The sequence below is a fragment of the Tupaia chinensis genome, unplaced genomic scaffold (genome assembly GCF_000334495.1).
Source record: "Tupaia chinensis unplaced genomic scaffold, TupChi_1.0 Scaffold000259_1, whole genome shotgun sequence".
In the NCBI taxonomy this organism is placed as follows: Eukaryota; Metazoa; Chordata; class Mammalia; order Scandentia; family Tupaiidae; genus Tupaia; species Tupaia belangeri.
The window spans coordinates 1,316,502-1,328,730 of NW_006159739.1; the positions used below are offsets into that span (position 1 = coordinate 1,316,502).

Genomic DNA, 12,229 nt, shown 5'->3' on the forward strand with positions numbered 1-12,229 from the left:
CACTAACTACTGGTCCCAAGAACTTTTTTTTTTTTTTTTAAAGTTCCCCCAACACACACAAGATGCACTAGCTGGAGAAATCAGAGATGGAAAGTGAAAAATCACCCCCCAAAGGGAGATGGCCACTCCGTAATCCTTTCTCCTCCATTCTTCTCCTAGAATTTTGGGCACACGTGCACATGTGCCCAACGTGACCTTCAAGCCACCAGGTCCAGGACTTGAGCCGTGGCTGGCCATGTGGAAGTCCAGCACCTTAACCACCTTCTGGCCCCCTAAATAAGAACTTTTTAAAAAATTATTATTTATTTTTTATTTAAATTTATTTATTTATTTTATATTTGGCCAGAGAGAGATAGAGAAAGTGAGGAAGCAAGCTACCAGGTGTGGGACTCAAACCATGGTCAGCCATGTGGGAGTTCAGTGCCCTGAACCACCATGCAATCTGCCGGACCCAAGAACGTTTTTATTTTAGGAGAGATTTTTGCTATAGGACGTGTGTGCTCACCAAAGAGACAGAGAGAGACAGAAAGGGAGAAATCACCCCCCAGGGGGCATGGCCACACCACAATTCCTTTTCCTCTGTTCTCCTGGGATCTTAGCCATGCACACACACGTACCCTGTGTGAATTTTAAGTTGCCAGGTCTGGGATTCGAACCGCGGTTGGACTATACAGGAGTCCACCGAAGTAATCATTATGCCATCTGCTCAAGTCCCAATAATTCTTATTTTCTGGCCATCGGATTAGGATCTATGGTGGAAGGCATCTGACAACCTTCTCCTCTAGCACCTTTGATGAAGAATTAGAATCTGACTGTCCATTTACTTGGGATAGCCTGGTGACATAATCTGGTGGTGAAGGGAGCTGGATCTCACATGGCTGACCAAACAGTTCAAGTCCCAGATCAGCAGCTCCAAATACACATGTGTATACATGCTCAAAATCTAAAAAAGATGGAGAAATGAAGGATAAGGGATTATGCTCTATTTGGGGATACTTTCTCCATATTCTTCTCTGCCTCTCTTTGTCAAATGTGTATGCTCTCTAGCAAAATAAAAATAAAATAAAATAAAAAGAAACACATCAGACTAAAATCTATTGTAGCAATTTGGTGGTAAAATTTCTCTTTTTTAAAAAGAATTATTTACTTAATTTTATTCATGATAATTATTATTATTATTATTATTATTATTTAATTTGACCAGACAGACACAGAGAGAAAGAGAGAGGGAAAATGAGAAAACAAGCTGCCAGGTCTGGGACGTGAACCACAACGGAACATGTGGGAGTCCAGTGCCTACACCACCATGCCACCTGCTGGCCAGCTCTGGTAAATTTTCTTCCAATATTAGATATAAATATCTAAGCATAAATAATTTTAATATACTAGTCATGGTACATGTGGAATTTTAAAAATGATCTATAACCTTAACTGAGGGAAAACATTTTACATTTTAAAAGAATGAGTAACATTGATATTAAAACTACTACATTAAGGAGTTTGTCCAAAATAAATACTGTAGCCTTATAATCATACTATAGTAGAAAATATTGTGTGTTTAATTAAAAATGGATGCAGGTCATTTACTAAATACTACACAATGGTAACTGCTCTTAAGTAACAAACTGAAGCTCAAGTAGAGCTTATTAATACAAACTCCACTGTACAGTGCACACATCAAACTGTTGTTGCTTTTGTAGTATAAGGACTTCAGCCTCTGAGTATCAGTAATCAGTCACCTTGATAATCAGTTTTCTGTTGAAGGTACCTACTCAGTATCTTTTACTCTTCATCACTCTAGAATGCTGAATTTAATCTTATCTTTTGTGCTTAACTTTTGTGTGTTCTTAAAATCATCTCTATTCTAAGCAAATCTGTGTCTACTTTAAGATTGGAAAAGGAAAAAAAAATCTTTGCCAAATCCTTCAAAAATATAAATAATGGTTTTATTAAGATATAATTGGGAGGACCAGCAGTTAGCGTAATGGCTATGTCGCTGGACTCCCATGTAGTCGACCTGTGGACCCATGGCTTAACATCACACCGGGCACATGTGTGTGTGTGCCCAAGATCCCGAGAGGAGAATGGAGGAGAAGGGATTGTGGCATGGCCATCCCCCCTGAGGGGTGATTTCTTGCTGTCTGTCTCCCTGTTTCTCTCTATAAGAATGTGCCCTATAGCAAAACCTCTCCAACCCCCCCCCCCAAAGATATAATTGGGAAAGGGAAGGCAGCAGGTGGCATGTTGGTTAAGGTACTGGATTCCCACATGGCTGACCATGGTTTGAGTCCTGGACCTAGCAGCTTTCAAATCACAAGGGGTCAACAGGTGGCATTGTGGTTAAAGATCCTGGACTCCCACATGGCTGACTGTGGTTCGAGTCTCAGATCTTGCTTTCTCGTTCTCTCTCTTTCTCCCTTTCTCTCTTTCTCTGGTCAAATTTAAAAATAATAATAATATGGGAACCAGAAGGTAGCATGGTGGTTAAAGCGCTGGACACTACCACACAGACAACCGTCGTTTGAGTCCTGAACCAGATAGCTTGCTTTCTCACTTTCTCTCTCTTTCTCTGTGTCTCTCTCTGATCAAATTAAAATAAAATAAAATAATTCTTAAAAAGCAATAAAATAAAGTTAAATAAATAACAATAATTACTTCAAAAAAGAACATCCCAACAAATAAATAAATAAATGTTAAATAAGTGTGTGTGTTTGTGTGTGTGCACGCATGAGCACTGGCATGCATATATAACACTGGGAGCCAGAAGGTGGCATAATGGGGAACCAATAGGTGGCATGGTGGTTAAGGCACTGGACACTCCCACTTGATGACTGACCACAGTTTAAGTCTCAGAACTGGTGGCTTGCTTTTTCACTTTCCCTCTTTCTCTCTCTCTTTCTGTTTCTCTCTGGTTAAATTAAAATAAATAAATGAATAAATAAAATAAAGTAAATAATTCTTAAAAAAAAAAAAAAGTGGCATAATGGCTAAGGTGCTGAACTGTCACATGCCCAACCATGGAGCTAGTCCCAGACCTGGTGGCTAGATCATGCCGGCACGTGTGCATATATGTCTAGAGTTCCAAGAGAAGAATGGAGAAGGGATTGCAGCACGGCCATTCCCCCAGGGGATGATATCTCACCTTCCCTCTCACTACCTGTCTCTAGCAAATGTATATGCTCTATGGTAAAACTTAGGAAAAAAAAGATTTAATCGACATATCATATAATTCAATGGTGTTTGAATATTCAGAGTTCTGCAGTATTATTATAATAAAAACTTAGAACATTTTCATAACCCCAGAAAGAAATCCTATGCCCTTATAGTCACCATCATTTCCTTGTCTTTTTTATTTGTACTTTCTCTCATTTTACCATAATCAATTTTGTAAATTCTTCTTATGCTCAGAGAATCAATTCTTGACATTGTTGATCCCCTCTAGTCCAATGATACATTTGTTTTTTATTTCATAACTTTTCACTTCTGTCTTCATTATTTCTTTTCTTCTATTTTATTTAGGCTTATTCTCTTGTTTCTCTAACATAGGCAGGTTTATTTATAGCTCCCTTCTACTAAGGACGTATCCCTTTGGAGATGGTGTCATAGCTTTATATTCAGCATCAATTTTCTGTTCACCTGGCTTCCAGAGGCTATTAGAAAGTCTAAATTTCATCTAGTTTGGCAACTGCTATCAATGAGTGAAGCTGGCTTTAAAGATCCACTCCCTCCTGAGGCCAACGCTGAGCTTCCAGGCACTCCCAGGTGTGCCCAGAGGGTAAGCCCTCGTGAGCAGCGTGGGAAGGCGACGAATCAGGGCTCTCAGCAGAACGCAGAGTAGCATTGTGCCTCAAGCTCAGTGTGAAGTCTGAAATATGCAACAGAAGAAATATATGTCTATCTCTAAAAAAATAAATAAATAAAAAAATAAAGATCCACTCCCAAACACAGGTTATTATTTTACTTGATTTGGGGCCTCAGAGTGTATGTGTATGTGTGTGTGTGTGTGTGTGAGTGAGTATGTGTGTGTGTGCATCTTTTTGTCCCCCTTTGGAGAGATTTTTACTATAGGGCACATGCAGTCACCAGAAAGAGACAGAGAGACAGAAAGCGAGAAATCACCTCCCCAGCTTTTTTTTGGCTACTCATTTGAAAGGAGAGTTGAGACTTGATAGAATGATTTTTTCAAACACACACACCCCCCCACACACACACACACGCCTGGCTTGCGTTTAAGTCACCAGGTCTGGGACTCAAACCATGGACGACTACATAGAAGTTCAGTGACGTAGTCATTACAAAAACTGCTGGTCCCAAGTATTTTTTTCTTACAGGATTTTTTGTTTGTTTGCTTTTTAAATAATTATTTTATTTAACTTTATTTATTTAATTTGACCAGAGAGGGACAGAGTGAGAGAGAGAGAGAGAGGAAGCAAACCACCAGGTTTGGAACTTGAACTGCTATCAGCCACGTGGGAGACCAGTGCTCTTAACCACCATGCCACCTGCTGGCCCCTAGTTTTTGGGTTTTTTGAGAGAGATTTTGCCAGAGAGAGACAGAGAGGCAGAGAGACAAAAAGCGAAAAATCATTCCCTGGGAGGGTCGCCATACCAAAGTCCCTTCTCCTCTATCGGTACACATGCACATGTGCTTGGCCTGAGTTTCAAGTCACCAGGTCCAGGATTCAAACTGTGGTCAGCCATATGGGAGTCCAGCACGGTAACCATTACACCACCTGCTGGTCCCAGAATTATTTATTTTAAAATTTTATTTATTATTATTATTTTTAAATTTGCTATAGGGCATGTGCACTCACCAGAAACACAGACACAGAAAGAAAGAGGGAGGGAAACTGAGAAAGCAAGGTGTCAGGTCCAGGACTCAAATCATGTTCGGTCATGTAGTAGTCCAGCACCTTAACCATCACACCACCTGCTGGCCCCAGAGTATTTTTCACAAACTTGCCAACTCACTCCTCAATTTCAAATTCAAATCTAAGCAGAATATTTTTAATTAAAACATTTATTTATTATTACTTTTCTATTTGCTATAGGGCTCACCAGAGAGAGACAGAGAGAGAGAGACAGAGAGAGGGAGGGAAACTGAGAAAGTAAGCCTTCAGATTTGGAACTCAAACTATGGTTGGCCATGATGGAGCCCAGTACCTTAACCACCACGCCACCTTCTGGTTTCTCTAAGATTTTTTTTTTTTTTTGAGAGAGATTTTTGCTATAGCGTGCTTATGCTCACCAGAGAGACAGAAAGACAGAAAGCAAGAAATCAACTTCCAGTGGGGATAGCCACACCACAATCCCTTCTCCTTTCTCCTCTCAGATCTTGGGCAAGCACACACAACATGCCTGGCCTGAGTTTTAAGCCTCTGGCTCTAGGACTTAAACCGCAGTCAACTACATGGGAGTCTAGCAACATAACCATTACACCACTGCTAGTCCCTCCAAGATTTTTTTTTAAATTATTTTATTTATTGATTTATTTTAATTTGACCAGAGAGAGAGAGAGAAAGTGAGAAAACAAGACACCAGGTCTGAGATTCAAACCCTAATTGGCCATGTGGGAGTCCATTACCCTTAACCCACACCACCAGCTGGCCCCTCCAAGCCAAATTTTTAATATTCACCCTTAGGACAACATAGGTTATATGGGGGCCAGCAGATCGCGTAGCAATTACATAGCTGAACTCCCACATGGCTGACCACAATTTGAGTCCTGGACGTGGCTTGAAAATCACACTGAGCACATGTGCATGTGTGCCCAAGATCCTTGGAAGAGAACAGAGAAGGGAATGTGGAATGGCCATTCCCCACTGGGGGGTGATTTCTCACTTTCCCTTTCATTGTCTGTATCTCTGTTTCTCTCTGGTGAGTGCATACATCCTAAGGCAAATCCTCTAAAAAAAAAAAAAAAAAAAGGCTATATGGGGCCAGCAAGTGGTGTGGTGGTTAAGGTGCTAGACTTCCACATGGCCGACCATGGTTTGACTCCCAGACCTGGTAGCTTGCTTTCTCACTTTCTGTCTCTCTCTGGTGAGCGCACATGCCCTATAGCTAATTTTTAAAATAATTATAACAATAATAAATAATAACAATTAAATAAATTATTCTTTTTAAAAAAAGGTTATATGGTCTACGATACTGTTAGAAATGAAAAATACATGTCTTACTCATTCCTGTATCCTAGCATTTGATAGTGCCTAGGCTGGAATAGTTCCTTTGTAACTGCTGATATTATCACAAACTCAGGATCCAGGTGGTGAAGGAATAAAAATCAGCTCAAACAATACTCTGTAAAAATTAAACTTAACTACTTGCTTTTCTTGCTTCTGTACAAAAGCTTGTGCCACCGCCTTGATAAACAGCCCTGAGCTATGCAAGCCACTGAGGCTTGCTCAGCTTCCTGCATACCAGCTCAGCTCCATGAGCCAGATCCCTGCAAAAATGTATACCCCCCCGCAGGAAATCAGTACCTGACCACCCTGAGTATCTAACCTGACCCAGTTGCAACATCTGCAAAATACCTTTGTAGCCCACTTGCGTAAATAACCCTCCTTGCCAGAGCCAGCAAAAAAAGATAACCATACTTAAAAGACCCTTATCTTATTTCCTCATTCCCCACTCCCCTCACCCTTCCAACTTGTGCCTATATAATCTATGTGTTTCTTTTGTTCGGGGCTCCACTTCCCTCTGAGTCTGTTGTGACCAGGAGTGGAGTCCTAGCGCGCTAGCAATAAAGCCCTCTTGTGTTTTACAGCAAGAATTGACTCTTGTGGTTGATTGGGGTTGCCGTGACTCTCCTTGGACTGAAGGGTCACCGGCTATTTGAGTCGGGGGTCTTTCAGTGGAAGATAAATTTTTGTATGGCTTGCACTATTTACACCAACAAATGGATTTACATACTTTAGGAAAGGAATGTACTCTTCAGTTGTCTTCCTACACTCATTCATATCACACATTTATTACTGTACAGACTCCAAAGGTATTTGAATTTCCAGCTTTGGTCTATTAAATTGAAATAGATGGAAATAGAACATGAGTAGGAAACATTTAAAGGAAAAACAGAATGGAATTCATATATACTTACCTGTTGGTGATTGGGAAAATGTTCCATGGCTTTCAGTAGCAAATGAGTCACATCAGCCAGGAGTCGGACAGGCACCTGCAGCCAGATCCTGTTTGGTCAAGTTAAATACACAGGCGCTTGCAGCCAGTTGCACTGGCAAATTCATAGGGTGGTTTCTCATCCCAGTGACCACAAGCTGGAAAAATAAAAAAATTAGTGATTTTAATTCATTTTATAAAACTACAAGCCCCTTTGCAAGCAACTATACTTTATTGATCTATAATTTCAAAGGTGTCTTAAGTATAACATCTTCTCTCTTGTTTATGGCTAAGAACTGAAATCACACATCATTAATCTCATTATAAATAAAAATCAAAGACCATATGCAAAATTTCACCACATTTCTTCACAAAATCATTACTTATCCAAGAAAATATTTTCAAAAATTTTTAATCTACTTTTTTATTCTTATCTTTAAAATTTCTGGCTTTGTTTTTTCCATTACATGAGTCAGGCTAAAAAGATGAAATAGAGCTTCCCGGACAAAGAAAGCCCGCTCACTGTACCGCTTCAATGCTTCGGCAATTTGAGTTTCGTTGGCTTCTCCAGACACCTTTGAATGTAGCCAAAAGATAAGCTTTTAGAATTCTTTCAGCAGTCTTTCTCTATCTAAACTTCCTTTGTATAGATGGCATCCAGGATAGTTATGTAAATCTTGAAACAATGGTTACTTTCCAACACATTATATCCCTGAACTCACAAGAAGTTGCTGCAGTCCCAGCCCTGGTGGCTTCAAACTCATGCTGGGCATGTGTGCATGTGTGCCCAAGAACCTGAGAGGAGAAAGGAGAAGGGATTGTGGCGTAGCCATCCCACCTGGAGGTTGACTTCTTACTTTCTGTCTCTCTGGCGAGTACACGTGCCCTATAGCAAAAATCTCTCTAAAAAAAAAAAGTCATTCTAAACAGTTATATTCATCCTGAAGAGATGTTCAGAACCTAACATAAGCCTATTGGCAAATTCTTCTATACTACAACTAAAATAAATCCCAAAATACTTATGAAGTCTTACTACACGATTAGGCTCCTATCAGTCTCTTAAAGTAATCCACTTCCTCTAATAATGTCACAGCTACACTGGCTTTTTTTAAGATTTATTTTATTTAACTATTTATTTATTCATTCATTCATTTAAATTTGACTAGAGAGGGACAGAGAGAAAGAGAAAGAGAGTATGAGAAAGCAAGCCACCAGGTCTGGGACTCGAAATAGAGCTTCCGGGACAAAGAAAGCCTGTTCACTGAATTGCTTCAATGCTTCCACAATTTTGAGTTTCACTGGCTTCTCTACTGGCTTCACCATGCCACCTGCCAGCCCCACTACACCGGCTTTTTAAAAAATGTTTATTTTATTTATCATTATTATGATGTTTTAATTTGCTACAGTGCACATGTACTCACCAGAGAGAGACAGAAAGAGAGGGAGAGTGAGAAAGTAAGCCACCAGGTCCAGGACTTTAACCGTGTTCTGCCAACACCTTAACCACCAACCCACCTGCTGGTATCTACATTGTCTTTTTTTTCTTGATCTTTCAGTAAACCAATTTCTTTCTCAGCAAAAGGTCATTATATATAATGTTCTCTCTGACTGAAACATCCTTTTCCTTCTTTACTTGACTAATTTCTACTCATCCTTCCAAATTCAAGTTAAATGATACTTTAGAGTCTCTGACCCACCACTCTTTATCAGATCTTCCTAAAATATCTCTTTCATCACTACTATCATAATCACCCTTATTAGGTTGATTCAATCATTACTGTACCCAAACAGCTAAAATTATACATGGTTTAGAATAAGCACTCAATAAGTACTCATCAAATACATGTATTAATTAATTTCCCCAGATTTATCAAGTTCCCATCTGAAACCAAGAGGTTATGCTCAAAGTAAAGCCGGGGGTGGGGGCGTGGGGGGGGGCTGGGCAGCAGGTGGCTAGACTCCCACATGACTAATCACAATTCAGGTCCAGACCCAGTGCTTGAAACTCATGCCAGGCACGTGTGCATGAATGCCCAAAATCCAAGGAGGAGAACGGAGAAGGGATTGCAGTGTGGCCGTCCCCACCAGGGGTAAGTGATTTCTCATTTACCCTCTCAGTCTCTCTCTGTCTCTACAGCAAGCAGACACACCCTATGACAAAAATCTTAAAAAAAAAAATTAAGCTATCAGGCTATCTGATTGTATAGTGGTTAAGGTGGCTGGATCCTACATGGCTGACTTTATGTATGAAGTCTTGGACTCAGCAGCCTGGGAAACACACCAGATGCATGTACAAGTGTGTCCAAAAATCCTAAAAGGAAAGTGGAGGTAAGGGTTGCAGCATGGCCATCCTAGGGGATGACTTCTCACTTTTCCTCCCTCCCTCCCTTCCTCTCTCTCTGTAGTGAGCACATGTACCCTATAGCAAAACTAAAAAATAAGAAAAAAAAAAAAAAAGGCCTATCTAGGAATTTCTACTTACACAGGTTAACACACTTATTTTATTAAATTTTTAAAGAATTATTTATTTATTTAAATTTTTTTATTACTTTTTAATTTGACCAGATAGAGAGAGAAAGGGAAAGTGAGAAAGCAAGCCATCAGGTCTGAAATTCGAACTGTGGTTGGCCATGTGGGAATCACCACACCACCTGCCAACCCAACATACTTATTTTAAATTGAGGCTTATGTACCTACCATCAAGTAACCAAATATAGATAACAGAAAGTGGTTCTTTATGAAAGTAATCCAACTAGTAAGTAAAAAGAAATGACTAAAATGTCACCATATCCCCAATGAATTAACAAATCTAGGAACTAAACTCCAATAACTAAGATCACATCATAGAAAGAGAAACTAGCCAGAAATGTGAAATAAAAAAGATTATAAGAGAAAAAATATGTAATAATAGTGATTGCTCAGACTTCATTTACTCACACTTAATTGGTTCCAACAGCTTTATAAATCTTATATGAAATACAGCCTCAAGCTACATTTTTTTTGGAGAGGTTTTTGCTATAGGGTATGTGCACTTGCCAGAAAGACAGACAGAGAGAAAGAGAAAGACAGAAAGCAAGAAATCATCCCCCCAGGGGAAATGGCCACGCCACAATCCCTTCTCCACCATTCTCTTCTCGGGATCTTGGGCATGCACGCGCACGTGCCCAGTATGAGTTTAAGCCACCGGGTCCGGGACTCGAACTGTGGTTGGCTAAATGGGAGTCCAGCGACATAGCCATTACGCTTATTGTTTTTGCTATAGGGTATGTGCACTTGCCAGAAAGACAGACAGAGAGAAAGAGAAAGACAGAAAGCAAGAAATCATCCCCCCAGGGGAAATGGCCACGCCACAATCCCTTCTCCACCATTCTCTTCTCGGGATCTTGGGCATGCACGCGCACGTGCCCAGTATGAGTTTAAGCCACCGGGTCCGGGACTCGAACTGTGGTTGGCTAAATGGGAGTCCAGCGACATAGCCATTACGCCAACTGCTGGTCCCCTCAAGCTACATTTTTTAAGAGCGATTTTTGTTATAGGGTGTATTTGCTCACCAGAGAGAGAAAGCGAGAAATCACCACCACCCCCCGGGGGTGGGGGAGCGGTGGCTATGCTGCAACTCCTTCTCCATTCTCATCTCAGGACTTTGGGCATGCATACACATGTGCCTTGTGTGAGTTTTAAACCACCAGGTCCAAGACTTTAACTGTGGTCTACTATGTGGGAGTTCAACAATGTAACCATTATGCCATCTGCTGGTTCCTTCAAGTTACCTTTGAATATTCAGTTAAGGAATTTTTTTACTAAAATGTTAAATATTCTAAACCAGTTACATTGCTTTTATGTTTTATGCAGTGATCAACACGTCTCTACAAGTGATAAAGTCTTGAATCAAGCAATCTGGCTCCTCGGTCTTCAATCTAATCAACATATTCAGTCTAATCGGTTTAAGAAGTGTCTGAATATACTAGTTTTTGTAAACAGTTTAAAATAGAGAAAGCAGCCAGCTCCTTGGCCTCATGGTTATGAGAGTTAGATACCACATGGCCAACTGCAGTTTGAATCCCAGACCTGGTGCACTGGAAAACATGCTGGGCATATTTGCATGTGTGCCCCAAATCCCGACAGGATGGAGAAATGGAGAAGTGACTGTGGCATGACCATGTCCTTTGGGAAGTGTTTTCTCTTTCTCTCTCTATCTCTGTTTCTTTCTCTCTCTCTGGCAAGTACATACACCCGCTGACAAAATAAAAAAATAAAATAAGAGGAACTGAGCCCAGTCATAGTGGTGCAGACCATAACACTGCCTCTGGGCAATCCTAGAAACCATGTGAGAAGGCTCCGTGCTCTTGTCCTAAGCCTACTTTTACCAGAGAAGCACAACAGTGGGTGTACCAATTGTCCTGGCTGGCTGGAAGGATAGGAGGAACATGACATGAGCACCTTGTTCAGGGCACTTGTCTCTCTTCCTTGCGCTCTTTTGCATAAAGGACATAAATAAAATGAAGATAAAAAAATTAAGTGAGTGGCCAGGAGGTGACATGGTAGTTAAGGTGCTGGACTCTCACATGGCCAACCATGAATCAAGTCCTGGACCTGGAGTTCACTTTCTTACCTTCTCTCTTTCTTTCTCTCTCTCCTCCTCAGTGAATTAAAGCATAACAATAATAAATGAAATTAAACAATTCTTTAAAAAAATTAAGTTAGGAGTCAGCAGGTGGTGTGATGGTTAAGGGTGCTGGATTCCCACATAGCTGACAAGGGCTAGAGTCCCGGACCTGGTGACTTTTCCCTGCCCCTCTCGCTCTGTCCCTCTCTGGTCAAATTAACAATAAATAGATAAATAAAATTAAATAAAATAATTCTTAAGAAAAATGAAGTGGGAACCAGCAGTTAGCGTAATGGCTATGTCGCTGGATTCCCACGTAGTCAACCGTAGTTTGTGTCCCGGACCCGGTGGCTTAAATCTCACGCCGAGCGCGTGAGCGTGCATGCCCAAGATCCCAAGAGGAGAATGGCGGAGAAGGGATTGCGGCGTGACCATCCCCTCTTGGGGGTGATTTCTCACTGTCTCTGTCTGTCTGGCGAGCGCACGCGCCCTATAGCGAAAACCTCTCCA

At 40.8% G+C, this 12,229-nt stretch overlaps 1 protein-coding gene across 1 annotated transcript in view; it reads right to left on the reverse strand.

Annotated features, from left to right (window-relative positions):
- Window positions 1–12,229, reverse strand: part of ZYG11B (zyg-11 family member B, cell cycle regulator) — an 87,980-nt gene that overhangs the window by 28,531 nt on the left and 47,220 nt on the right. The window contains 3 exon segments of the mRNA XM_006149383.3: window positions 7,097–7,169; window positions 7,171–7,271; window positions 7,548–7,688. Of these exon segments, the coding sequence (XP_006149445.1) occupies window positions 7,097–7,169; window positions 7,171–7,271; window positions 7,548–7,688 (315 nt within the window).